The sequence below is a fragment of the Mollisia scopiformis genome, assembly GCF_001500285.1.
Source record: "Mollisia scopiformis unplaced genomic scaffold LY89scaffold_30, whole genome shotgun sequence".
NCBI classification, from domain to species: Eukaryota; Fungi; Ascomycota; class Leotiomycetes; order Helotiales; family Mollisiaceae; genus Mollisia; species Mollisia scopiformis.
In genome coordinates this window covers 209,489-234,689 of record NW_017263610.1, presented here as the reverse complement: position 1 = coordinate 234,689, position 25,201 = coordinate 209,489, and the positions used below count along the sequence as shown (strand labels likewise).

The following is a 25,201-nucleotide window of genomic DNA, read 5'->3' as shown; positions in this document are numbered from 1 at the left end:
CAATTGCGTCTCGCAGGTCTGCATTCCATTTACAAACGTGTCTGCCGTGCCTCCGGTAGATCATTGCTGCTTCTGCAATGAGCAAAGCTTGATTCCACAATGGATGCATCCCAACAGAGATGCCCAATAAAGGTATAAAGCTTTGCCTGCTTGTCCGGTCCCTCGAACTTGAGCCTTGAGAGTCTCGACTGTTTACCACTGTCTGTACAGCCTGTTTTTTCAACCTTCGGTATCTCACCAAAATCCTTTTCTGATCTGCACAGCACGTCGCTTAATGTTAACATGGCTTTTGTTCGTTCGAATAACGACGATATAGTCGACGGGGCGTTACGCACTCCACCTGATGGCGGGCCTCATGGCAGCGGGGATACCCACCTCTTCCTAGAGGCTGAGAACCGGGGCGCGGATAAGGAGGGCAGAAAGACGGGGTCAACGGCTTCACACGCGGAACAGAAAATTCTATCTATTGGTAGCCTAGTCAACGAGCTTGCTTGTCTTGGGCTCGTAGCTGCATCACTCTTTGGCATTGCCGCGATCCTTTGGGTGTATGATGGCAGACCATATCCCGAATGGTCGATGGGCCGTTTAGGCAATGTCACACTTAACACAATCATTTCCATTATCTCGACCGCTTTCCGCGCCGCTCTTCTTGCTCCTGTTGCGCAGTCAATCAGCCAATTCTCTTGGTTGTGGTATACGCGGCCGAGATCTCTCGAAGATGCTGTCTACTACGATTTTGCAAGCAGGGGACCGTTTGGAAGTTTGCGCTTCCTCTCCAAACTTCATATCAGGTAAGGGGCTCTGATTAGTCGTCCCAGGTGTGCCCTTCTAATCTGACACAGGAGTCTTGCAAGCATCGGTGCAATCATCATATTCACTGCCCTGGCTCTTGACCCGTTTTTTCAGCAGAGTGTGAAGTACAATACTCGTTCCGCCGTAGATGCCACTCAGCAGGCCCAATCGGTGGCAGCGTACAACTATGGTACCGGGTTTAAAGGTGCAGCTGAAGTAAGTGATGGCTGTGAGTGATGCAAGACCCTCCTGCTCCAGAAGAAAGTACTAATAGATATGTTTAGATACTTCACTTCCCTACAACATGAGGGCGGCTGTCTACCAAGGATTGCTCGCTGGAAATCTCATCTCGATTCCCGACCCACCTTTCAATTACCCCACGGGCAACTGTACTTGAGATCCGTTTAGCACTTTAGCTGTCAGTTCGCAGTGCACGGATATAACATCACATGTACAACTGAACTGTAGTGCTATCCATCCTAGTAACATACAAGCTCCCTTCTGCCACTTTGTGGCACCAGAGGACAGTATACTACAGACGGCACTGGTAAACGTCAGCGAAGCCACTGCTTTCAGTATCCAATCTGATTTCGCGACGTTCACTTCTCTTCGCCTTCCGGAGCTGGAATCCTATGCTAACTCTACTGGACTTCTCGCCACGGTACAATGGGTGAAAGCTACTGGCGCAATACAACCTCTAGGCTACATCACATCAAACACGACCTTCGAAGCCGTGAGATGTGCCCTCTACCTTTCCGTGAGAGAGGTCAGCGTCACTGTGACCAACGGAGTCTACTCGGAAGATGTGTTACAAGAGGATTCTTATGCAGGAAATTCTCCCACCGTTGTCTTCAACGGCACCAATCAGTGGTGGAACGGTTTGGACGGGGAAAATGGGTCAGCCTATCCCGCCAATAGCAAAATTACGGGCCCCACGGACATATCGAATGGCACAATCATTTACGTCCTAGATCCATTTGCCTTCAGTGGTGATTCTTTGACATACAAGCCGCCATTCGCCACCATGCAGTCTCCCAACCTCAACGATACTTTTGTCGTCTCCAGTAACGCATGGACTGATCTAAGCAGCCAGCTTACTGAGGAGACCCTGCTGAACGGACAAGTTGTGCTCGGAGGTATTGATTCTGACAGTCCTTTGACGGGCAACGATCTCCCGACCTTGCTATATCAAGCGACCAATGTTACGCGTGCGATGCATTCGCTAGCGGGGTACATCACCACGCAAATGCGTGCAAACGACTCGCTCCTTTTACAAGAAGCGCAGCAAAATGTGTCGTTAATCGCAGCAAACCAAGCGGTTAATGGCCACGTCTGGACTCAACAACAATTCGTCACAGTACGCTGGGCTTGGTTGACTTTGCCAGCTCTGTTACTGGTACTCGCTTGTATTTTCCTACTAATTGCGTTTGTAGAAACACGGAAAAATCGGGTTGGATTGTGGCAGTCTAGTCCGCTTGCATTCTTTTTTCATGCTCGATTGCCCGATGAAGCTCAAATGAGGGAGTGGCGGGCTGGCGAGTTGAGCACAGCAAATCAAATGCAGAACGCTGCTAAGAAGTTGTATATGAAAATAATGAAAGACGAAGATGGATCGATAGAGGTATTCTCGAAAAGCGCTGCTCTGGCACGAGATTGGGAAAGTAAGCGTTGACTGTAATATCCTTTGGAAGGATATCGTGTTCCTGTTATTTTGAGAGCGAGGGAGGATAGCAGGTCCGTTACGGTTAGTGATACGCATGTTTAGAGCATTAAGATAAAGGAGGTCATCTAAGTTAATATAACTTGAATATACAATACATTAATTCTTTCGCGTTGAACATTTTGCCTCGAACAAAAAAAGCTTTTTTATTTTATTTAGATTTATATTTCAATCTACAAAAACTTTTTAGTCTTCTAACAAATTGTACATGGATTTTGTAGGAGTTCACATAGAAAGTGCAAGTACATACTTCTATACTGTACTCGCATCACAGTAACAATCATCCTGGATTCCGTTGCACAAGCTCGCCGATTCAGCAACGCAAATGGGTCATCTCTAGTCTGGAGGTATCTGCTTCTCCACTTTCCACCACCGCGTTGCGATTCTATTTTCGATCCTATCATTGACTAGTATCAGTACTATGCCAATAACTTACAAAGGGGGAGGAGCAATTCTATGTACGTACCAACTTTGTCCAATGTGGATCAGTCACTGCACATCCAGCTTCTGGTCACCGAGCGTAAGGCACTGGGTGCTGTCTTAGTTGCCGAGGACTAATTCAACAACTGGGTAGATAATTGTTCCTTTTTCAAGTCCCTGGTCTTTGATATCGGCATTGTGCAAGATTATGACCACTGTTGGGTTCTCAGCGTCGCCTGACAAGAGTCTAAACCGAGGTCCCTGTCCTTCTTTTGCTATTTTATTTCCTCTAAATAGCTGCCAAGAGAGGAGGCAAAAGTTGCTCGTCCGCTCACTTGTGCAGTATGCCTGCGTCGTAATCAGTTTCACTAGTTGCTCTCGGTCCTGGTGACTTGGTATAATACCTCTTGTCTATCTTCTCCAAGCTGCGATTCCATCCAGATTCCAATTCAAGGTTTCTAAGGGGGTATCGGGTTTCAACTTCAGAAGATCACAACGCATCTTGTACTAGATCCAATATACGTCCAGTCTGTCATTGCCTAGGTAGTTTTGAATCACCGCTGCCCAAATATTTAGTTGGCTTGGTGAGATTTGCCTGACTTGTTGTTGGAAGCGTACTTGCCAGGCGCAAATTGAGGTTGAGGAGGCTTGAGATTGAAATTGATTCGAAGTTGAAGGTTGCGCAGGCCAAAACTGCAGGTATTGTTTTGCGCATTTTACAGGAATTATCATTTCACTGTTGCGAATGCTATCTCTCAGTATTGCTAGATTCAACGTTGGAGTATTGACTTGCCTTTTGCTGAACGATCGAAAGGGGTTGTTCTTGTGCTTGCCAATGTTTCCATTTAGTCATCGATGAGTGCAATCAGATGGACGTGGCGGAGATTATATTTCGAAGGAGTGTACCCCGGAGAGTTGATAAGACAAAGCCTAATCGGTTGTGTTGATAGAGTCTGATAGTAAGGATTGATGATAGAAGATCTTTGAAAGCTGTGAAGTGTTCTTGTCAAAGGGTCATTGATGATTGCTTCGGGTCGATCTGCAACGCGCTTGCCGCTATCTCTCTAGGTTTGAGTTCCCTACCTAGGTACTTGAGGCTTGAAGCATGCCGGGGCGCAAAGTGCGCAGATGTTGAAATTGATCTCGAGGCCGATGAAAAGAAGTCTCCTTCCAGTATTTGACGACATGGCAGTTTATTGCTTAGTGGAAGCGCCTTGCGAGTGCATACTTTATTGAGCTTTGAGCGGGTCTTATCTTATCTATGAAGCTTCTGAGGAGCAACCTTCTCTTAAGGGGTAGCCTTAATATATGCTATGATAGTAACAACTCTTGCTTTCAACAATACTAGTATCCGCCTGAGCACCCCTAGCCCAGACTCTAGCTTTACAGATAGCAACTTCGCTACTGATCGAATCTCGCTTGACCCATCCCTTTCCTAATCTTGCCCGCATTCCTAATCTCATCGTTGGAGCATGGGGCAATACTGTGGACGGTTCATCTCGACCTGTTGACCTGAGTAGCTGTTTTAACGCGTTTTATGCGATTGGGCTACGTGAGATGTCTTTTGGGGGCTGCATTTGCGGCTGATCACATGGTCCTGCATGCAGGCCTGAGGTTCACAACGCAATATAACTTCTCTCGCGCAGCCTCGCACATCTTCCGTTACCTTTCATATCTAGTCTACTCACTATCAAAGATCAGCCTCGCGACGCTTCTTGTCAAAAGTATCCTTTAAGAGCCTCTGGGCCGTCAGAAAACTTACAGGGATTTGACAATGCTCGACCCTGTGAGCGCAATCGGTGTTGCAGCCGCAGTCATCCAATTCGTCGAATTTGGCGGGCATCTCTTGTCTGATGCATACGAGATATACACATCCCCATCCGGACAAAAAGCCGAGCACGTCACGAATGCCACCTTAACAAAAGACATGGGTCAACTTGCTCGCCAGGTAGACCAGAAGTCAAGATCTTTGTCACAGCATGGACAACAGTCGGACTCGGAAGCCCAACTTCTCAAGCTCTGTGGAGAGTGCAAGAATATCAGCAATGATCTCCTAGCTGCTTTGGGTATTCTCAGATTGCGTGGAACAAGCTCATTTTCATTCAACAGGAGCGAAATTAGCAGGAGTTTCAAGGTGGCGTTGCGGGGAATGTGGTCAGAGAAAAAGATTGACAAGATGGGCAAGGAGCTGATTCGAATAAAGCAACAAATGATGATGGCAATATTGGTCTGCGTCTGGTATGTATGTGTGGTCCTCCTAGAAGAATCAACCCACTGACCGTGACGAGGGATGACTCTAAACGGAGCCAGGAGCTTTTCGTGGGTTTCAGCAAGCGATTAGATGAGATCATCACTACATTGGATCGAAACGATCCTACAGAAGACAAAATTTTGAGTGCTGAGATCATTTCGGTAGCCAACGCTAAAACAAATCCCATTCTCACGGAGCTGCTGCAGATTCTATGGGACCCAAACTGGGATCTATCAGCTACCTTGACCTTACCGACACCAGGAAACGAGGAGAAATGCAGACGAGAGGTAAGAAATAGTGTCGGATTTGACACGATCAATTCGCGGGAGGAAGCCATCCCCGAAGTCTATGAAACGACCAATCAGTGGATTTTCCAAGACCAGCCAACTTGCTTGACGGAGGAGCCCAGTGGTCCAGCTTCCCGGCATGGCTTGTGTCGGAATCTAAGCAGATATACTGGATTACTGGCAGGCCTGGCTCGGGAAAGTCAACCTTGACCAAATTCATCATCAAAGACAAATTTACAATCGGCAAACTGAAGACATGGGCTGATGGACTTGAACTTGTCATAATCACCTTCTACTCCTGGAATGCTGGATTGGATTTGCAGAAGTCCTGTGAAGGTCTGGTGAGGACTCTCATATATCAGACCCTCCTACGGTGCCCCAACCTGACTCCGATTGTGGCTCCAAGACGTTGGACATTGTTCAAAACGCTACGAAGTACCATGACGAGTCCACGATGGACTTTGACGGAAATAACAGAGTCCTTCACCAGCCTGCTTTCAGAATGTGGAAAAAGCATCAAGCTCGCTCTCATTATTGATGGACTTGATGAGTTTGAGTCACCACCCAATCAGATTCTAGAACTCATCAAGAAAACCAACGCTCATCAGGGCGTCAAACTTTGCTTGGCTAGTCGCCCATGGATCGAGTTCGAAGAGGCCTTTAGTCATTGTCCAATGTTGCGAATGGAGCGCCTGACCAAGGAAGACATTGAGTTCTTTACACGAAACGAGCTTGAACTGAACCGCGGCTTCAAATCTTTGAAGGAAGCATTTCCAGAAGAATCCGACCAGCTCTTGCAAGACATTGTCGGAAAGGCTCAAGGCATTTTCTTATGGGTGTCCCTTGTCGTTCATGCACTCCTAGAAGGTTTGACAGAGGGTGACAAGTTGGCCGATCTGCAAGAAACTGTCCGAGGGCTTCCCAGCGACATATCGAGTCTGTACAGTCATATTTGGAGCAAGGTTCGATCTCGTAACATGGCAAACTCGTCCCAGATTTTTCGACTCTTCAAGTCGGCTATGGGGCCTATCGATTATCTGACTCTATGGCTTGCAGACGAGATGAAAGGGTTGGATACGGATATGAACTCGATGTCCGTCGATCTCAAGACGGAATTGAAGGGGCTAATGAAGCGGCGGCTAGACAGTCGAACTCGAGGGATATTAGAAATCTCACCCGATGAACATGGTGTTGTAGATTTCCTCCATAGAACAGCCCGGGACTAGGCTCGCCAGCCTGGCGTATGGAATGAAATTACGTCGGCAGCACCAGATTTCGACCCTTATACTGCACTATTGCAAGCAGAGGCCATTCGACTTTCCGACAAGGCCACCTACTTCAAACCATCCTGGGAGTACTATGAGTTCTGGATTAAGGTGCTTAAATGCCTTGCCTACGCGTCTCGAGTGGACTCATCTCCCGCCAATGGACCGAAACTTGTCCAGATCCTCGACAAGATCGATGTGGAAGGTGCCGAGGTTTCAATAAATTATGATTCAATCTTCAGGTGGTTACCAGTGTTGCACTTAAAATCAACTCCTCATTGGTCGGTTACCCAAGGACCAGCCAGCCGAGAAAACTCCTTCGTTGGATTTGTATCTCAATTCTGCATTACTCCTTACATCAACGCGAAGATATTGGCAGGCAGAAGACTAAATCAATTCGACTCATCAAGTGAGAAATCAATCTCTATTCTAGAAAATGCTGTGTTGGGTCCTGGTCAATCGACAAACCAGAAGATAGTAAGAAAGATTTCCGAAGAGTCCTCTTTGGAAGTCCTACACATTGACACAACCCGAAGACTTGAATTCGTGAAGTTTCTTCTCGCGAATGGAGCTACAGTAAGATTCAACGACGAGATCTTGATGAAGATGAAAGCCCACAGTAAGGGAGTCAGAACGGATGAAAAGAAGTATATAGATGCTGTCAGTAAGCTTCCGAAAAACTCTGCGGGTGGTAAAGGACTTCTCAAATCCGCGATGAACGTTTTCCGGCGTGGTCCAAGCCACAAATAGATTGATCAAGGATCCTATATTTATTTCCATCAAATACTTTGCTGGGTAGGAAGAGGGATTTTTGTGTTCACTAGGAGGACGGTGGGTACATTACGGTTGGCGATGCGCATGTTGAAGGTATCCAGATTGAGGAAATTGTTTTGCAGGATTTGGATATGCACTGATTCATCCTCGTTGAACCACTTGCCCCTGGAACGAGAGGACACTTTGTCGGTTTTGTTGGATTTCGTATGTGAATCTACGACAAAACTAGAAACGATCTCGTAAGTCTATTTCGGTCCTCCAGTAAGCTTGTCGGAGATACCTCCGCGCTCGTATTCGCTAGACTTCTGGACGCTGTCTCAATCGAAGATTCGAAGATTGCCGGATTTGAGATCATGAAATGAGATCGGAAAGTCCGGAAAGCGAAGAAACGACTTTTTTTGGTCTCGGGACTTAGACGAAGAGAATTTCGGAACGTCAGGATTATTCTACGTTTGCTTGCATCGTTTTGGTTACATTGCTGGTCTCGTTGTTCTCACCGAGTATTGAAGTATTGATTTCCAAATACCTGCATTAGATTTGCTGTGTTTGCAATTTCGTTTATCCCAACTCCGGTTCTCAGCCTCAAGGCAGACTTCCGACTCGTCCCGTCATTTGGCGGTCTCGGTGAGTCCAGGGGCCTCACCGTTGGTTGAAAAGGATTGGATGCCGAGCAGGAAAAGCCTCAAGTTCTCGTTGTCAGCCTTATAATCAGGAACACAAATGTAGTGGAACGTTGAGAGGAAGTGGCTCTGTCTGCATAGCTCTTCAGACAATCTGATTTCAGGGTCCACGACATATTTTCGTCGGCATATCTTTGTCTGTTGCTGATTTTGGAGGTGCCATTCTTGGGCGGCGGGTAAAAACAAATATTCCTCATCCCAATATGGACCTTTTCTCCTGAGGCTGAACGCCTCTTCCTAAATAAGCGAAGACAAAGCGAATGAAGACTTCGCAGCCTCACTCGTGGCTGAACTAGGATCCGTATAAGTTTGTTCATGACTTCGCCTTGACGCATGATCCGAGCAACACTATTGAAATTAGGCTCTGCTCAGCTGTCAATATGTCTCAGTCAAGACTCAAAAGAGATCATATATTAAGGTTGATGGGGTCAAGGTCCTTGTTCTGATCGTCCACTCCAGAATCGGAAAGGTAGAGAGCTATCTTATCTTCTCTAATCATGACAATCTTAAACCTCTCTCTTGCGGCTCTTTCTTTGGCTGCTGTCTCATCCGCTGTTGTACTTCCCCGAAATGATACTGGGTCCAAGGGATCACTTGTACAAAAACGACCTGTTCAAGGGTCCGGAGTGCTGAAGGTTCCAGTTACCAAGCAGACCTCGACGGGGATAACGAAGAGACAAGATTTCGATCCTTTGCAGAATATTTATAATGGATACTTGATTGGGCGTAAGTACTGGGTATTTTTGAAGATGGGCTCTGTCTGACATTTTGCAGTTGAGATTGGTACACCGCTTCAGTCTTTACAAGTTCAAATTGACACGGGAAGTTACGAACTCTGGGTAAGTGAGCCAAATATAGGTATCTGGGCAATCTAACACATTCTAGGTCGATCCCGATTGCGCCAATGGAAATGATCCCACTTATTGTGAAACTTTCAACGTCTACTACCCCGGCAATTCATCCACTGCCTCCGATGAGGGAGAGAGTTTTGATCTCCTGTACGGAACTGGTGAAGCAACTGGAGAATATCTCATCGACGATATTGTCATTGGAAGTCGGTCCATCCTCCCCCTCTTTCCTCGACGTTCTCGCTAACGATCAAAGGCGGATCTATACCCCAAACTCAATTCGGTTGGGCCACATGGTCTACGTTCGTTAATGCTGGCCTTATGGGTATTGGCCTCGGCTATCCTTGGAATCTGGATTATTATGGGGTGATTGACCAGCTATATGTCTATGGTGTGACGGCGAGTAGGGCGTTTAGTTTGGATCTGGCCAGTATTGATGTTGCTGATGGTATTCTACCTTCGTCCTATGTTTAGTAGAAGAAGAGAGACTGACGAGAAAAATAGGGTCCATTATCTTTGGTGGTATTGATACGATGAAGTATATTGGATCGTTGTATACAGCGCCAATGATTGATGGGCCTGATTCGCCGGATGGTAGTTGGAGGTGAGACTTCCAGACATCGCCTTGCAAGACGATATGCTGATCGAATGTAGATATTGGATCTACATGTCATACGTTGGCGTCACCTTACCCAATACCACGACTTCAATCCCTTGCACGACTTCTACTTATGAACAGGGTATGTTCCCCGACTCCGGAGCAACACTTTCCCAGTTCCCACCCAATCTCTTCAATGCTGTAATCGGGCACTTCCCTTCTGCAGTCCAACAATCAGACGGATCTTACACAGTGGATTGCGCGCTCCGCAACCAAGCAGGGACCATCGATTTCGGCTTCGGTACTAAGATGATTCATGTGAATTTCTATGATTGGCTGTGGGCCGCTAACGGACTTTGCTATTTCGGTGCCCAGCCAAATCCCGATACTTTTAGTCTGGGTGATAGTTTTATCAGGAGTGCTTATTGTGAGTCTTCCCTTTTCAGAGAGGAACAAAAGTAAAATGCTAATAGGACACAGTGGTCTACGATCAAGATAACTTCAACATCCATATCGCGCAAGCTGCGAATTGCGGGTCGAATATTGTTGCGATTGGAAGTGGCGCAAATGCAGTGCCAAGTATTACCGGAGGCTGCACAGCTTCGTCAACTTCCATTGTATCCACGAGCACTTCAGTGGTCAAGACGAGTACCTCAAGTGTAAAGACTAGCTCCAGTGCCAAAAGCACGAGCTCGTTGGCCTTGACGGGTGTGAGTGCTTCGAGTACGTTGAAAAGCAGCACGACCAGTGTGAAGAGTACGAGTTCCAGCTCTTCATCGGCTGTGAAAGCCACTAGCTCTAGTACCCTGTCCTTGTCGTCTTCGTCGACTTCTTTGAAATCGACAAGCTCGAGCAAATCTAGCGCTAGTTCAACCTCGTCGACGTCTGTGAAATTGACAAGCTCAACGCTCTCTTTCTCTTCGTCAACCTCTCTGAAGACGACCAGCTCAACCCTCTCTTCCTCATCATCAGGTTCTTTAAAGACGACGAGTTCAAGCTCCCTATCTTCTCTAAAATCGACGAGCTCAGGCCTCTCCTCATCATCCACGAAATCATCCTCCAGCTCCTCCAGCTCGAAGCTCTCCTCAGTATCGACAGCCTCGTCTTCACTATCGACATCAAAGTCAAGCACGAGCTCAAAGCTTAGCAGCACCTCATCAACATCCTGTCTCAAGACCACCACGTCCGGGACGCCAACGGTTACCCTGTATGTTACGGTGACGGCGAGCGCAAGTGCTACTCATGGGACCTGTACTAGTATTGGGCAGACTTTTTAGACAGAACATAAGATGTTTGAGATAAATTGAATGAATTGATTAATGATTCATACGCAGATGCTCAATAATGTGTGGTGGCAGGTGTGAGACTTTGAATGTAGGAGACTGCACTTTGGTGCCAGGCTTTGGTAAGTGCCATCAAACATAGACTTGAAATTGCAAGTCTTGGCCTTATCCTAAAAACAGCAAATATAAATATAGAGCTGTGGATCTGTAACAAGGCCAACTGAGCGTAAGCATGTCAAAGCCAAAGCAAGGGGTGGCCCGGTCATTCTTTACCCGGCAACTGCATTATCGAGGCGTAAGCTAGAAGAGTTGAGATTGCGAACTTCAACATTTCTTATTGTAAACGTTGTTAACTGTTTTTTATTGTCAACCATTTGCTCTGTAAGATACAAAAAGAAGTAAATTCAAATAGGTTGGGCAGCGGTAAAGAAACCAGCATTCGTATCTTCGTTAGATTATATGATCTGATCCAAGTTCTCTGAAATCAAAGCGACAACTCTGTCACTGAGAAAACAGTATTTTGGAAATAACTTAATCAAGGGAGCTTGAGAGGGCCTTTTTATATTTGAGACAGGATCTGTTCAAAGCTTTACAATCTATTGATTCAGGTGAATCTCGAGAACAGGGCAAGAATTCACCTGCAAGGAGATCACTTTGCCGGAAACCACAAGAACACGAATGAAAACCCATCAATTTGACGTTGGAGGTGAATACGCCCCGAATAGCGTGCGCGTGCCTGAGGGAGAATTATCTCCTCTCCCAGAGTATTTATAGGTGTACCTCTAACAAAGATCGTCTGCGAAAATCATGCTGGAGCAGGCTGGGAAGATAGGAGCGTTGGTGAGAATGATGCGGGACAAGGCCGGGTTGTAATGTGATGGAGAAGGATGCTGCGTTGACTGAGTTGGAACTGTATCCAATTTTTTTATTCTCAACTTTTGTCTTGCTGCCACATATTGTGTCACTATCAACTCTCCATTTGAAGATATGGAAGAAGATGGGAAGTTGGCAGCTAGAATTCTTGTGATTGACCCAACTTTTATCGATTTAAATTTGTCATTGAAAATTGACTTGTCATTTTCAAGTCTTTCGATACATGAAAAGGAGGGACAATATTTGAGTTGCGATAGAACAAGACTTCCAAGAGGAGACAGTAGCTAATCGAAGACAGGTATGGCAGCTTCAACACATGAGCTTGCAATTCCAAGTTGGAGTGTCACAGTGTGCTCACCCGTCTCTGGTAGGAGGGATTTCTCCGTGATTTGCGAAGTCTTCAAGACAAAATTATGTTTCTGGGTGAAAGGTGCATGCTTTATATCTCCAAGTCATCTAGCAGATCTAGTTTGATGCCTATGATTCAACACTCTCCCGCCAGGAATTGAATCCAAAGCTTCACCGCTTGTTAACTTGGAAACAAATGCTGGTTATAAAGCCTATATTCACTTTGCAAGGAATAAGGCTTCCAAAAGTACCAAGTGCAATGCCATTGACTTGTCGCAGGTGAATATGTCCAGAAATTTCGCGTCCAGGGAAAGGAGTGTCTAATCTGCTTCTCTATATAGGGGCCTTCTGGCCCAATATCTCATGCTCTTCTGATATATTGGTGGAAAGACCGGCCACTATTCGACTCCGAGAACTGTCCCCTGCGGTTGAGGGAATTGCTCCCTCAATATTACTTCCTGTCGCTGACAGTTCAAAGCGCAGGACATAGGGACAACTGGAGTACGAGGTGGATGGAGTAGAAGTAAGAAGATAGGCAGCAGTAAGAATGGTAAGAGCAGGAAGAAGGTTAAGAGTAGGAAGAATGTTGACAACAGCAGAGTGGATGCAGACAATATTCGTTTTCTTCGATCATAGGTATTCTCTCCTGTACCAAGCGTCAGCCATAACTTCTGAACACCGAATTCTAGGGATTTACTGCCCCGGGTGTGCGCGACTCAGAGCGGGACCAATGGCGATCAGGATTAAACCTGATGTAGCTGCGTTTGGAAATTTGAGAGTGGGCTGCTTCCAGCTTTTTATATTGGTGTGCCTTTAGTCAAAGATTCTTCTACTTTTCCAAATACTTAGAGTGAATATGAAAATAAGTTGTGCATATGATCTCTGCTTTGGGTGAATGTCCAATCAAATCCATTGCGGAAAAGCATCCAAAGAGCGAGCAGCTCTAGTAGGGCTTCCAGTAGTAGTGGAAATTCACCTTGAGACTTCGAGCACCTATTTTCTGAAAGTCTAAGTTCGTGGCTTCACTTCTAAATTTCAGAAGTTATGAGCCGGGGTGGGAGATTTTGATCAACACTTGTTGCTAGAAAGAGCAAAATAGTCAAGTAAAGAACACACGAGGAGGTCAAAATCATAATCAAATGGAGACTGTACACTTGTATCTCTGGGGTGACGCGGTTCTGGTGCAATATCTCGTCACTACCGCTTGCTGATGTCAGACATGTTTGAATGGTGAAGCGGGAATTGCGAGCAGTCATAAAACTGCTGTATTAATTGGCAAACACGATTGTAGCGAAAAGCTCTTGTTGAAGTACATAATCCCAATACAAGTGCGTCAGCATCGAGAAATGGATACCGCTGACTTCAGTCCCGAATTACAGGGAGGTGCTTGGGACTTTAGCCATGGCTTGCCACCCAACGAGACTAAGAATGTAAATGCAGAAATTATCGGAAGGGTTGGAAGGAGATACTGCGAGAACCTCACGCCTCTTCAGAGGTTGAATAGAAAGCTGTACATTTTCTCTACCATAACCTCACAATGTCCCAACCAACACCAAACACCAAACCATGCCAGTGAGACAAATCAAGCAAACAGCTCCGCAGTGTCCAGCTCGTCCTTTTTCGCAGCTCTTCCTCCACTCGTCCTCAACCCCAACTCGCCCTTCTTAGCCAGTCTCTCAATACCCTGCTCAGCTCTGGCATTATATCGTCCAGCTTTCTTCAACCTAATCTCACTTCTAACTTGGTTCGGGCTCACGAACTCCTTATTTTCGTAGATAATCGGTCCGCCGAAGCTACCTTCTTGAATCACAATAGGCGTCAACACGAATCTTGGCCCAATTTCCACAAGACTGATTTCCGTCTCCTTGCTCTTCCCACTCGACTTCTCTTTCGATTTTGGCGCATCCTCAGAGTCTGCAGGTACAACCTTCGAAGGCTCAGTCTCGTTGATTTGATAATTCCGGATCCAGATCTTGCCATCTGCGAGAGTGAAGCCCATAACGTGATCTATGAACGGTTTTGATTTCCGAGCACCTTTTGGGACGCCGAAGATGTGTAGGAACAATTCTTTGAGGACTCGAAGGTGTGGCTCGGAATCGAATTTCGCGTCGAATGAGAGAATAGGGCGAGAGCCTTTGAGGCAGTTGCCTGTGAAGTGGAGTTCTTCCATCGTGTGCACTGTACGCCTTGGTTAGAGAGCGGGGTGAGGGGCAGAGGCAGAGGGACGTACAGTTCTGCATGTGCATTTTCACTGTCGGGCCATTGGGTGCTTTACTCATCCAAAGGTAAAGATCCTTGCCTTTTCGTGCTTCGAAGAAAAATACATTATTGCAGCTGTATAACTCTGCAAGCTCGTTCAGTTGGTAGAGTTTTGATTTCGTATCGAGTTTCGCATCTTTGCGGCCGTGAGGGAGAAGGGATGCGAGGTCATTAAGGAGATGCCGATGTCTGCCAGCAAGTTTCTTGTCAGTGATCTGCTATTCATCACTCATGAGCGGGGAGGAATACCTGTAAGTGATTCCTCTCGAGGAGAGAATCAATACTCTTTGCTTATTCTTCTTGACGCCATTTGCAGGCCCATCTTCCTTGTGACCATTGGTCTTCGACAATGACTTGTACACCGAAGCCATCGTGAATAGTTTGTGATATTGTCGTTGGCGCAATTGTGGGTTTGCAACTTTCTTCAACTTTTTTTGATATCAGAGCTATCTTAGCGTGGAACTGTGGAGCCTATCCACTTTCAGACTAGTAGGTGCGGCCGCATATCAGATTGGTGAAGAATATAATACTTCTTCTATTGCTAGGATGACCCGCTCAACAGGGTGAATATAAGAACGCAAATCACGACTGCTCCCTGACTCCCTATAAAGTTCTTCGTAACTAGCCAAACCCTCGAAACCCTCAAACAGAAAATTGTCTGACCTGGCATGAGCCGCTCCAGTGAGAGCAAAGCCGCTTTACGTTCACCATCACAAGCTCCAAACTACGATTCATCTAGGAATGTAAGACGGTTTGTTCATATGGTCAGTATTTGTGGAGGGCTGATGCATTATCAAGATGAGAAGCGTTGTCAAGGCGGCAATTGTTATCAAGACAACAACGTCTTTTGAAAATATGAGACGGCAATGATGAGGTTGCCCAGTATTTCATCGGATCAAATGAACACTTACTGGATTGCCAAACATTGGAGAAGATTGAATATTTCAATTACCTTCATGTACTGCACGAGTATGTTGTACTTCGGAATGTGCCAGAAGTCTGGACTGTTCTGTCCATACCATGAACTTCCTTCAGCACGGTACCTCGCTCGGACATCCATTAGAGAGGAGAAGTATTCAGGTATCGACATAGCCGGAATCCAAAATGTCGACACGAGGAGATGGAGATGAGTTGCTGAGAACGTTTCTTGATACTTTTTCCCCACTCATTGACAAAGCAGCTCTCAATCAATGCTTTGCAAACTCCACATTTTCGATCCTTGATTTAAGCTCAATGCTTGGATTGAAATGGGCTGAGAGCGACTGAGAGCGGGAAGTTCCTTCTCTGAAAAGGCCAAGATCTCCCTAAGATGCTTGGCAAACAGCCACAGTCATTCAGACTCCCAGAGAACTTCAAAACAATTTTGCTTTATTTCCTTGGCGTCTCGCGCATCCCATATCAGAACAGTTCTTTCTGCATAGCATCTCAAGACATCACAATTCTAAGCCTCCACCGCTCTGAGCGTTGCCTTAAAGAGTTGCCTAGTGCTCAACTCCTGTCTCCTTCCTTCCCAACTCTCAGCAACTCAGATGCGCAGACGATATCTTATGTCCGACACATCGCATATCAGCCATATCTGATTGATTCTTCTCCAATATGTGGCTTGTTGGCTTTCTTTTCCCACCTCTTGGCACCTCAGCCCCAGTCTCGAACCTTATATATCACGCGCATACTTCTGAGTCCTATATCTGTGTTGAGACTGGACTCTCCTTGTGAGCAGGACTCTGGTTATTCGTCCTTATATTAATATAAGTCTACTGCTTCCTTCCCTTCATTTACAAAAAAAGCAAGCTCTCTCACAAAACCACTCATCAACCTTCACAGCCACCAGCACCTCCTCCCATCACCATGTCTTCCCTCCCCGCCCCACCTTCCCTCGACGCCAGCGACTTCCTCTCAATCGGCGACCGCCTCGGCGGCAAAAAAATCGACGCAGCCATAGACCGAGCCCGCACCTCCTCGATCCCCGCTCAAGGCACCCAAACCGGCGGTTTCTCCCCCTCATACCAGCACCTCTCACACATCCCGCTCTTCCCCCTCTACCACGCCTCTCAAACTGAAGCTTTGGAAAAAGCCCAGTCCCAAAAAGAACGCAAGTTAAAATATTACCAACCGCCCACGAAAGAGAATCCAGGGACGAAATTGCTGTTTAGTGCCATGAGCGCGCTAGGTGGGGGTGCTAATCCGATGAGTATGAAGAAGTGGGAGAATAGACTGAAAGGCGTGGGAGCGGTTACCACGCAGTGGACTATGGAGCAGAGCCATGGCTTGGTGTTCACGAGGTGGACTGCCCCTGGAGGAGAAGTGTGGTTTATCGATATGTTGGAGTGGAAGGCGGCAGTTGGCGGGTCGCAGATTTTCGTCAAGGTTGGGAGGGAGGGGGTGACGTATAGGGTTTTTGGAGAGACGGTGAAGGGGAAGGTGGGGAAGTGCTGGACGAAGAGGTTCTGGAAGGCGAGGGAGTGTGATGGGGTGGTTTGGGTGAGAGGGGATGGAGAGGAGGTGCAGATGGAGGTTGTGGCTAGGATTGAGAGGCCGTGTGCTGCGATGGAGGCTAGGGCTAGTTTTAAGATCTTTGATAAGCAGTGGGTTGTGCCTGTTGTTAGTGGTGGGGCGTGTTGATTTTAGAGGTATGCTGGTTTATGATGTGGTTACAGTTCCTTAACGTGAATATAATGCGAATACGAATGTTTTTGTGGGTCATGGATGAATTTCAATGTTTTGGTCTTGAGTCAAGCGATTCCCACAGCGAAGAGAACAATCCTCGAGATTCATGTTCTCAATTTGTCATCAAGACCTTTCAAGACTCGACTGGAGCCTCAGTACACTCGTCACTGTGGCTGAGCACTAAATCAGGCAACGATTTCAGATCCACGATCCTCGGAATACCTACACAAGGCAGAAAGAAACAAACTCATTATGATAATCCATTGACTAAGCATTCCGTAGCGATCGTTGGCGGCATTAAAATTCCAACCATCAGAACCACCCTGCAGTACAAAGTATTGGAAGAAACGACAATCCATGCAGAAAAATCGCAAGTCACCCATCACCAGAATCTGACCCAGGAACCCTATTGAACCAGAATCTAGACTCTCTTGTGTGTGACTACCCATGCTCCACCGTGACATGTTATAGACGCCTCGCCTTGTATCAACCAACCGATTATGTTCGACGCAAGTCGCTCCATTGCCACGACTGCGCAAAGTGAAAGGTGAAAAAGGAAGAGATATCTAGCAACATTTGCCGCCCTTTGATGCACCTTCGTCTGCTGGCTTGCTTAGGGAGATGTTCGTTCCGGCTCCAAGGCTGGCTTGTGCCGAGTCGCCGTTATCGAGTGCTTTTTGGGAGACGATTCGGTAGATTTCTGCATTGTATTAGTAGAGCGATAGAAAATCGCAGCCAAATCCGCCTACCTGTGAGGATGTTTTGGAAGGCAAGTTCGACGTTGCTTGCATCGAGGGCAGAGGTTTCAATGAAGGAGAGGTTGTTTTCGCCTGTGGCCATTAGCAACATTCATCCAACTGAATTATGCCACATACTTGCAAACTGCTTAGCCTCCTCTGTTGGTACAGCCCGGAGGTGTCTCAAATCGCTCTTGTTTCCGACCAGCATAATGACGATGTTGGAATCGGCGTGATCTCTCAACTCCTTCAGCCATCTTGTTACATTCTCGTAGGTTTGGTGTTTGCTGATATCGTAGACCAGTAAAGCTCCCACAGCTCCGCGGTAGTAGGCAGATGTAATAGCACGGTATCTCTCTTGTCCAGCAGTATCCCAGATCTGTGCCTTGATGGTCTTTGCGTCTACTTGGATCGACCGAGTCGCAAACTCTACACCGATGGTGGACTTGGAATCGAGATTGAATTCATTTCGGGTGAATCGACTCAAGAGATTGGATTTACCAACTCCAGAATCTCCGATCAGGACGACTGCGGAGGAGAGATGTCAGTAAGGATGGCGGTATAGGAGGAGCAGGCGACCATGCTGCGGGATTCGAGCTTACCCTTGAACAGGAACTGCGCAGAAGGGCAAGTTAGCATATACTCGAGATGTATGGGCTGGCAATACGTACGTCGTACTCGTCGTTGGCCATGATGGTATCGCGGGGTTATTGTAATTATTTGAGGCAGCCGGGAAAGTTGTCAGATTGATTGAAGTCGCAACTGCGGCGGCATTCAATTTGGCGAGAGGCCGATGCTGGCTGGTGGCCTGGGGCAGCAGTGTTAAAAGTGACTAGGTTGACTCTGACCTTTTCCTTTCTTTGAACAATTCACACAGTCGATCTTGATATGTGCACGTTCTTGCAACGGCCAGGAAACACGGCGACAACAGTGCGACTCTGTTCAATCCATTGTCTTCACGGGGTAGAGCGTGGTTAGTCTGTTTCGAAACACCAAGTCGAGAGGTCTGGGCAGAATCACGTGCTATTGTCCCTGTCGACATTCGCTCCCTCCTACGAATACAGCAAACGAAATCTCACGTTCAACAGTTCAGTAGTTGGATGGAGTCTGAAACACACCATCATCTACTGGGAAACGCGTTCTTGTCTTTCCTGGAGAGCTGCAGGTCAATGCGTCCTTTCTAGAGCTATCACGCTTGCAACCGAACGCGTTTGAGCACCTGCTGCATGTTGTTGTCTCCATTCCCTTGGGACCCTGGATATAGACACATATCGTTTCTACTGTGATTGGAGGTCACATTCTTCACCAACATATTCAGCCATGACGGAACGAACGGCCGCTAAACAAGCCCAAATGGAGGATGATGCCGTCTCTCTCACTTCCACTCAGGAGTCAGAGTATGATCCAATGAAAGAATTTATTGTCACTCGAATACTTGCGGAGAAATTACAAGGCTCCAAGCGACTCTTTCTCATTGAATGGACAGGCTATCCGTTGGAGAGGGCCACTTGGGAGCCCAAGGATCATATCAGCCCAGGGATTCTAGATGCATGGGGCCTTAGGAAGAAACGAGAGAAACGAGGAATCAGTCCTCCTTTTGATCTCGTAGAGTGGCAAGCAACGCAGAACCTTATAGCAAAGGAGAGAGAGCACCGTAAGAAGCTTCGAACAGTGAGGAGGAGAAGTCTCGGAATGGCAGTCCCTCTGTCTGATTCTGATGCCAATATGGCAGACAAAGATGATTCCTCTGATGCTGAGGCAATGGAAGACAATGAAGTTGAGGATGTTCCAGCTACAGCTACAGCTACCAGTTCCACTAATCGAAAAGCTGAATCGCCACGAAAGCCCACCAAGAAGCCTATGAGATTTTTGGTCCGAGGATCTGAAATTCAGCAGCTTGACGATAATTCCCCTGGTGATTCTGATGCTGAGTCACCTCGAACAAACGTTCAGTTGAAAGTCCGAGATAATACTACAGTAGCTTCATCAAGATCTGAAGTTGAGAGATCAAAGGCACCAAAGCAAGTAAAGGTTTGTTCTTAATTGGCTTGTATCTATCGTAAACTAATGAATCCATAGGCGTCCGCAAAATCTGAAACATTATCGAGCTCGTCATCGGACGAGCCATTAATGCTCAAGAAGCGACAAAAGATGCCGAGCCCTCAGCTGTCTACGCCAGGACAACCTATTTCAGAGCTACCTGCTTTGGCCCAACCTCATTCCGGACCAACCGATGTTAGAGAGTCTAGTATGGGAAGCTCTAATTCAAGACAACCTACTCCGGGACGACCTCAGTTGGTAAGATCCAGTTCAGAACAGTCAAGCAAGAATCAGTTCAACCAGGAACGCCCTAATTCGTCTTCTTCCAACTCATTGATGTCCGGAGTAACACCAGATTCTGAGTTAAGCCAATTGTTCATGGACGACTCTCCAACCCAAACAGAGAAGAGACCTCGTGGTCGACCACGTAAAAGAGGTAACATCGCCACTCGTGGAGGAGCTACAATCGTACGCAGGAATGTTTTCGAGTCAGGAACTGGAACAAAGGCTACTCGTGGTCGAAAACCGGGCACAAATCTGCTCAGAGTCGCCACGGATTCTAGAGATCCCAAGATGGCCCAAAACATGCATTTGCGAAGGAAGTTGGAGCTTCAAGCAAGAGAGATTGCTGAATCTGCTCCTGACCTGTCAGCAATAGGAGGTCTCTTCAACCCTTCTGATATGTCGTCGGTTCAACCTGTCAGGCCGGCAACACTGCGTAAATCATCTTCCTCTCTTCCCACTACAAAAGACCAGACAGACCGAGGAGTTGATGCAGACCTTGATGATCTGTTCGAAGAAAAGAGTGTCACTCCTCTTTCTACAATCCGTCCTCCATCCACTCTGTCAAGACAATCGACGCGTCCGGTATGTTACTTTTGGGACAAAGCTCAGAAAGACAGCAAAAGCAAAGGATGTAGCAACGGCTATCTGTGTGAGTACCACCACGAATACAGGCCTGGAGCAATAGTGGCACCACCTCCTCTAGGCTTCATCGAATTTTCAAACAAGCCATCAGAGGATCCCGTGCACTATCAATCAGTTTGTTTTTTCTGGGACAGGGCGCAGACGGACAGTCGGTGGCCAACTTGTGACAAAGGCTCCTCTTGTACTTACCTCCACGAGTACAAGATTGGAGCACCTGTAGCACAACCACCACCGAACTACGTCTTCAAGTCAGACAATACCTCAAATGCTGCTGCTCAAAAGCAATCCGAGACGATGGATGATGACTTCGTAGCATCCCCTCCTCATCCACCATGGAACAAGAACGCATTGGCAGCTCAAAGCTCCAATAGGTCAGCTCAATTTGCGCGTCAACGCGAGCAACAATCTCAAAACTCCTTCAACAGTACTGTTACGTATTCTTCAGCTCTTCCAATATTGCCCCCAAGGCAAGCCGCCTCTACGACCGCCTCTGAAGCCATTTCGACCTTAATGAGCACACCACTCCTCCCATCGGTGGCCAAACCTGTGGCTAGGCTTGAAGAACGGCCCCTGTGGGACCCTTTAAACCCAGAAAATGCGATATGCCATTTCTATTATCAAAATGGCAAATGCATGAAAGGGGACAAGTGCAAGTATTACCACAGTAATGATACACGCCTTCCAGTCATACCATCTCTCGACGAGCAACGCAGAATTCAGGCCCGCATCACTTGTAAGAATTGGTTGAACAACAATTGTCACTTCACAAGCACGGAATGCTGGTATCTTCACGAGCATACCTCGACCATGCCTCCGAAACCCGATGTTCGAAAACCCGATGCTCGAGAAGCCGTAGTACTCCCCGAGAAGAAATCTTCAGCCTTGCCTCCTCCAAGCGATTCTCGCAAGAAGTCTGTGAAGTTCGTGCTCGAGGAAGAGGACAAAGTCTTTAGTGAACCAGAACCGATCTCTCCTGCCAAAGGCGCACGCGAGGTCAACTCTTCTCACAGATCCCGGGCATCAAATGAAACAGTTTGCACATACTGGCTAAGCGGAAACTGCCGGTATGGATTTAATTGCTTCAACCTACATGAAAACAGAAGCAGACAATATTCAGATGTTGAGATGCGTGATCGAGATGATGGATTTCAAGATCGATCTCGACGAACAGAATCGTTGAAGGGCTACATACACAGCTCCAAAACTCCACCAACCCCCATAGACCAAGATATGTCCGGTATGGATGCTGAAGACCCATTCTCCACTCCGTTAGCTCCCGTCGTCAATTCAACCACCATTCCAGTAGCATCAGTCGTGTCTAATCAAGGCACTTCTATCGAAGAAAACCCAACTCCAGTACTGGCCCCGAAGGTCCCACGTAAAAAGGTATCTGTTGCTGAGTATGGACGAAACCAAAAACTGAAGAAAATCGGTTCTAGAGCCAAATTAGTCTTCTTTGGCTATGATGAGTCTCAACCTGTCAACCTTGACTTTGGCGACATGCAGCACATAGAAGATTCGCCCTGGAAGAGACTCTTCACAGACCTCGACAGAGTCACCTTCAGCCAGATGTGTATTGCAAAAGATTTCAAGACAATGCAAGAATACCTGAAGAGACGTGGTATACTCGCAGGAAGTCTTGTTGCGACTGATGCTGAAGATCAACAAATCCAGAAGACTATTGAGAAAATCGGAGAAGAGTTGGTAGTTAGATCTGCTGGATTGATAGCTTCTTTTTCTGGATTTTCTATTCTCCTCTTCCCTGCATCAAGGGAAGAATGGAGATTCCTCGAGGCATCGTCCAATTATCCGAAAGAAGGTCGGTTAAAATACTTTGTTTTCGAATCCAACTTGCCTATCGATCGACCTGAAAGCAGCGAATCCAAAGGCATGAAGCTTGGCGAGCCTTACCGAAGACTAATGATCAAGATGATTCATGGTCTAGATATAAAGGAATTACTTCCTCGAGTCGAAGCTGGACAAAATCCTTGGAAATTCTACCTCTTGTTCCCTTCTACTTTGAAGCATACTTCAACCTTTCTCGCTAGATGGATCAAAGACTGCAGCGCGCAGTCGAAGATCTATGATGGTCAGACAGAAGGCTCATGGGACTACTTCAGGAATACTCATGATGTCGGCGTGGTTTTAGTCCACGAGTCTGTCGTGGCAAACATTCATTGTCTTCCACATCTCTTCGAGGTTGTTTCTAGGAAGCCCTTTGTCTTTTGGTGTATTTCGGACAGAGATACCCCACTTCCGCTCTTTCCCTCATGGCAATATGAGCCCGACGACTCATCTCTTGGCCGTATAACAGCGACTCGTCTCTTTCCACATGGCTGCGCGATGCTGCTGACGCCAAGTTTCCTGGTTGCAGAACCGAAACGAGCGTATGATTTCCTGAAACTCTTCCTAAATAAATCAGAGAACTCCACTCCAGGAAGCTACAAGCTGGTATGCGCCTTTAACATCTCCCAATACATCCTGGATCTAGCTATTAGCAAGGCATCGGAGAAAGATGCGTTCGAGATTGAGCATAGAGATAATCCGGCAAAAGATGCAATGCTGAATGATGCAGGACTCAGTTTCGCACACTGTGATCCTCGAAACAAGCTGCATACATTGTTTGCACGCCAAGATGCTAAGGGGTGGTTGGAAAGTCCTAGTGACTCCGACTACTCCGATTCTGAATATAACTTCCATGAGGATAGTGTAAGCCCATTCGTCCTTGTTGATCGCTATATCGACCCAGACGATGAGCCCGCTATGATCGAATGGTTTGCGGGATGGTCGATGCGAAATTTAGATATGTTCAGAAAGTTTGTGGTTATTGGCACGGGTCCCTCTAGTGCTCGTCGGGCTCAGAGAATGAAAGAGTTCGTAGTTCCTGTGAACGCAGAGGTGTCTCAGCTAGAGCTAGAGCTAGAATCTCGAGTTGAGTTCAACGACACCGCAGCTCTATCCGAGCCTTTGAATAATCTTCCAGAGTCGAACTTCCGTCCATTCTCTCTTTCGAAAAAAGAGAATTTGGTCCCAGGTCAAAGCAAAAAGTCGTCGGAGGCGAAAAAAACGGCTCTAAACGTGGCCGCTAAACTGACTGCATTGAGTCCTTACAAAACACCCTTAACGACATCATCGCCTGCACAAACAAATTCGACGAATCTCACGAACCCTCCAATACATCAAGACCAAGTTGGTGAATCAACAAGACACGGAATCGATACGTCTCTTCCTACCTCACAACTTGAGTTCTGCGCCGCGACTGGTGGAAGTGCTAGTGAGGCCGCGATATACCTTGACCGCGCACAACACAACGTCAACAAAGCAATCTATCTGTACCAACAAGAGAAGGGTGGCTCGTTGGATCTCGATTCCCAGATCTCACAATTGATCGCAACCGAAACAAACAAGCCGGGTCCATTGAGGATTGCAACTGCTGAAGAGGATCTAGCTCGCGCAAGAGAACTCTACCGATCTACAACCTCTTTCAACCCGAACGTCATGGCATTCTCTGCTCCCGAATCAGCTGGAATTCCTCAATACGACGGCTCCGGTGACGCTCGATCCCCTGAATCCAACGGTGCAGATGACCGTCCGTCTTCCTCTGGTAGCACCAGCACGACCAATTCCGGCATCGCAACCGGCGAGAACGGCCGAAGATTCGTCCCAAAAAGCACTCGTGCCGATAAGAGCGTCAGAAAGGAGATTGCTGTCCGACCAGGCTATGTCCCCGCCGAAGATATTCCTCGCTATGTCAGTCCAGCTGTTGCTGCAAACCGCGCCGCCAGCCGCACTGCAAGCCTGAGAAGCTCTCCTGCACCGGCGAACAACTCTCCCGCTCGAGCAGTACAAGACCCAGCCGTACAAGAGCCTGAACGCATGGATCTCGATAGCGGTGTTGATGCTGGTTCTGCTTCTGGAGAGGAGACTCGTATGGGACAAGGTTGGGGTGGAGACGTAGGCAAGAAGAAGGTTGCGGTCAAGAAGGAGATTCGCAAGTACACTTTCGAGGAGACTACTGGCTGGTACGAGAGATACAAGGAGAAGAATGGTGGCGGTTGGGAGCATATCTTCGTTGCAGCTCACGAGGAGGCCATTAAGAAGTCTGGAGTTGTTTCTGCAGCTCCTCCTAGCAACAAGTAATGGGCGAGGATGTGCAATGGGTGGTGGAATGGACGGCAATGGAGGGTGGGGAGCAGGCGTTGGAGGGATGGACGATGATGATAATGATACATGTATGAAGTTACGAAACCACGAAATGGCGTTGCATGGAAGGAATTGCTGCATATTTGGTCTGCTGCTCGTGGCCTTATAGCTGCTTGAGCAAACTCGATACCCTTACGTTGGTTCTGATACCTTGCGGTAGCTACATAGAGGCAGAACAGTTGCTATGAATCCATAATCATAAAGTCTCCGGTCGTATTCGTGCTGTGGT

General features: G+C 47.1%; 9 protein-coding genes across 9 annotated transcripts; 6 read left to right on the top strand and 3 right to left on the bottom strand.

Moving 5' to 3' along the window:
- The first annotated feature begins 6 nt into the window (after positions 1–6).
- Positions 7–1,503, top strand: LY89DRAFT_317285 (uncharacterized protein). Its single transcript, XM_018206684.1, has 3 exons — positions 7–791; positions 843–1,021; positions 1,077–1,503. The coding sequence occupies exons 1-3, from the start codon at positions 283–285 to the stop codon at positions 1,187–1,189; spliced, it is 801 nt and encodes a 266-aa protein (XP_018063359.1). The 5' UTR covers positions 7–282; the 3' UTR covers positions 1,190–1,503.
- Positions 1,504–2,625, top strand: LY89DRAFT_317286 (uncharacterized protein). The gene has a single exon (XM_018206685.1). It carries the CDS (start codon positions 1,817–1,819, stop codon positions 2,462–2,464), a length of 648 nt encoding a protein of 215 aa, XP_018063358.1. The 5' UTR covers positions 1,504–1,816; the 3' UTR covers positions 2,465–2,625.
- A 2,081-nt stretch (positions 2,626–4,706) lies between these two features.
- LY89DRAFT_741301 (uncharacterized protein) lies at positions 4,707–7,485 on the top strand (the record flags this gene model as incomplete). Its single annotated transcript, XM_018220689.1, has 4 exons — positions 4,707–5,170; positions 5,221–5,470; positions 5,593–6,658; positions 6,737–7,485. The coding sequence occupies 4 exons, from the start codon at positions 4,707–4,709 to the stop codon at positions 7,483–7,485; spliced, it is 2,529 nt and encodes an 842-aa protein (XP_018063357.1).
- A 1,201-nt stretch (positions 7,486–8,686) lies between these two features.
- On the top strand, positions 8,687–10,097 carry LY89DRAFT_741300 (acid protease; the record flags this gene model as incomplete). Its single annotated transcript, XM_018220688.1, has 6 exons — positions 8,687–8,915; positions 8,964–9,028; positions 9,075–9,243; positions 9,294–9,485; positions 9,542–9,641; positions 9,692–10,097. 6 exons carry the CDS (start codon positions 8,687–8,689, stop codon positions 10,095–10,097), a joined length of 1,161 nt encoding a protein of 386 aa, XP_018063356.1.
- A 28-nt stretch (positions 10,098–10,125) lies between these two features.
- On the bottom strand, positions 10,126–11,292 carry LY89DRAFT_676376 (uncharacterized protein; the record flags this gene model as incomplete). The annotated part of the gene is made up of 2 exons (XM_018213581.1): positions 10,126–10,840; positions 11,192–11,292. The coding sequence occupies 2 exons, from the start codon at positions 11,290–11,292 to the stop codon at positions 10,126–10,128; spliced, it is 816 nt and encodes a 271-aa protein (XP_018063355.1).
- Positions 11,293–13,506: 2,214 nt separating this feature from the next.
- LY89DRAFT_628827 (Brix-domain-containing protein) lies at positions 13,507–14,805 on the bottom strand. The gene is made up of 3 exons (XM_018211189.1): positions 14,648–14,805; positions 14,370–14,587; positions 13,507–14,317 (listed from the first exon to the last, which is right to left on the bottom strand). The coding sequence occupies exons 1-3, from the start codon at positions 14,767–14,769 to the stop codon at positions 13,722–13,724; spliced, it is 936 nt and encodes a 311-aa protein (XP_018063354.1). The 5' UTR covers positions 14,770–14,805; the 3' UTR covers positions 13,507–13,721.
- Positions 14,806–15,781: 976 nt separating this feature from the next.
- On the top strand, positions 15,782–17,097 carry LY89DRAFT_690555 (uncharacterized protein). Its single transcript, XM_018216120.1, has one exon. The coding sequence runs from the start codon at positions 16,247–16,249 to the stop codon at positions 17,018–17,020; it is 774 nt and encodes a 257-aa protein (XP_018063353.1). The 5' UTR covers positions 15,782–16,246; the 3' UTR covers positions 17,021–17,097.
- Positions 17,098–17,176: 79 nt separating this feature from the next.
- LY89DRAFT_690554 (ras-domain-containing protein) lies at positions 17,177–18,754 on the bottom strand. Its single transcript, XM_018216119.1, has 6 exons — positions 18,474–18,754; positions 18,405–18,417; positions 17,941–18,330; positions 17,815–17,895; positions 17,292–17,765; positions 17,177–17,238 (listed from the first exon to the last, which is right to left on the bottom strand). The coding sequence occupies exons 1-5, from the start codon at positions 18,492–18,494 to the stop codon at positions 17,632–17,634; spliced, it is 639 nt and encodes a 212-aa protein (XP_018063352.1). The 5' UTR covers positions 18,495–18,754; the 3' UTR covers positions 17,177–17,238; positions 17,292–17,631.
- Positions 18,755–18,983: 229 nt separating this feature from the next.
- LY89DRAFT_317150 (uncharacterized protein) lies at positions 18,984–25,183 on the top strand. The gene is made up of 2 exons (XM_018206683.1): positions 18,984–19,833; positions 19,882–25,183. The coding sequence occupies exons 1-2, from the start codon at positions 19,123–19,125 to the stop codon at positions 24,907–24,909; spliced, it is 5,739 nt and encodes a 1,912-aa protein (XP_018063351.1). The 5' UTR covers positions 18,984–19,122; the 3' UTR covers positions 24,910–25,183.
- Positions 25,184–25,201: the final 18 nt, after the last annotated feature.

What these genes read in the sequence shown, in the direction of transcription:
- LY89DRAFT_628827 (XM_018211189.1), bottom strand. Translation starts at nt 14,769, where the DNA reads ATGGCTTCGGTGTACAAGTCATTGTCGAAGACCAATGGTCACAAGGAA. An exon ending in TCGAGAGGAATCACTTACAG is followed by an intron (nt 14,588 to 14,647) that starts GTATTCCTCCCC and finishes ACTTGCTGGCAG; the next exon opens with ACATCGGCATCTCCTTAATG. An exon ending in GAAAATGCACATGCAGAACT is followed by an intron (nt 14,318 to 14,369) that starts GTACGTCCCTCT and finishes CAAGGCGTACAG; the next exon opens with TGCACACGATGGAAGAACTC.
- LY89DRAFT_690554 (XM_018216119.1), bottom strand. Translation starts at nt 18,494, where the DNA reads ATGGCCAACGACGAGTACGAC. An exon ending in GGAGGCTAAGCAGTTTGCAA is followed by an intron (nt 17,896 to 17,940) that starts GTATGTGGCATA and finishes TAATGGCCACAG; the next exon opens with GCGAAAACAACCTCTCCTTC. An exon ending in CTTCCAAAACATCCTCACAG is followed by an intron (nt 17,766 to 17,814) that starts GTAGGCGGATTT and finishes AATACAATGCAG; the next exon opens with AAATCTACCGAATCGTCTCC.
- LY89DRAFT_317150 (XM_018206683.1), top strand. Translation starts at nt 19,123, where the DNA reads ATGACGGAACGAACGGCCGCTAAACAAGCCCAAATGGAGGATGATGCC. An exon ending in AGGCACCAAAGCAAGTAAAG is followed by an intron (nt 19,834 to 19,881) that starts GTTTGTTCTTAA and finishes ATGAATCCATAG; the next exon opens with GCGTCCGCAAAATCTGAAAC.
- LY89DRAFT_317286 (XM_018206685.1), top strand. Translation starts at nt 1,817, where the DNA reads ATGCAGTCTCCCAACCTCAACGATACTTTTGTCGTCTCCAGTAACGCA.
- LY89DRAFT_317285 (XM_018206684.1), top strand. Translation starts at nt 283, where the DNA reads ATGGCTTTTGTTCGTTCGAATAACGACGATATAGTCGACGGGGCGTTA. An exon ending in CTCTCCAAACTTCATATCAG is followed by an intron (nt 792 to 842) that starts GTAAGGGGCTCT and finishes AATCTGACACAG; the next exon opens with GAGTCTTGCAAGCATCGGTG. An exon ending in AGCTGAAGTAAGTGATGGCT is followed by an intron (nt 1,022 to 1,076) that starts GTGAGTGATGCA and finishes AGATATGTTTAG; the next exon opens with ATACTTCACTTCCCTACAAC.
- LY89DRAFT_690555 (XM_018216120.1), top strand. Translation starts at nt 16,247, where the DNA reads ATGTCTTCCCTCCCCGCCCCACCTTCCCTCGACGCCAGCGACTTCCTC.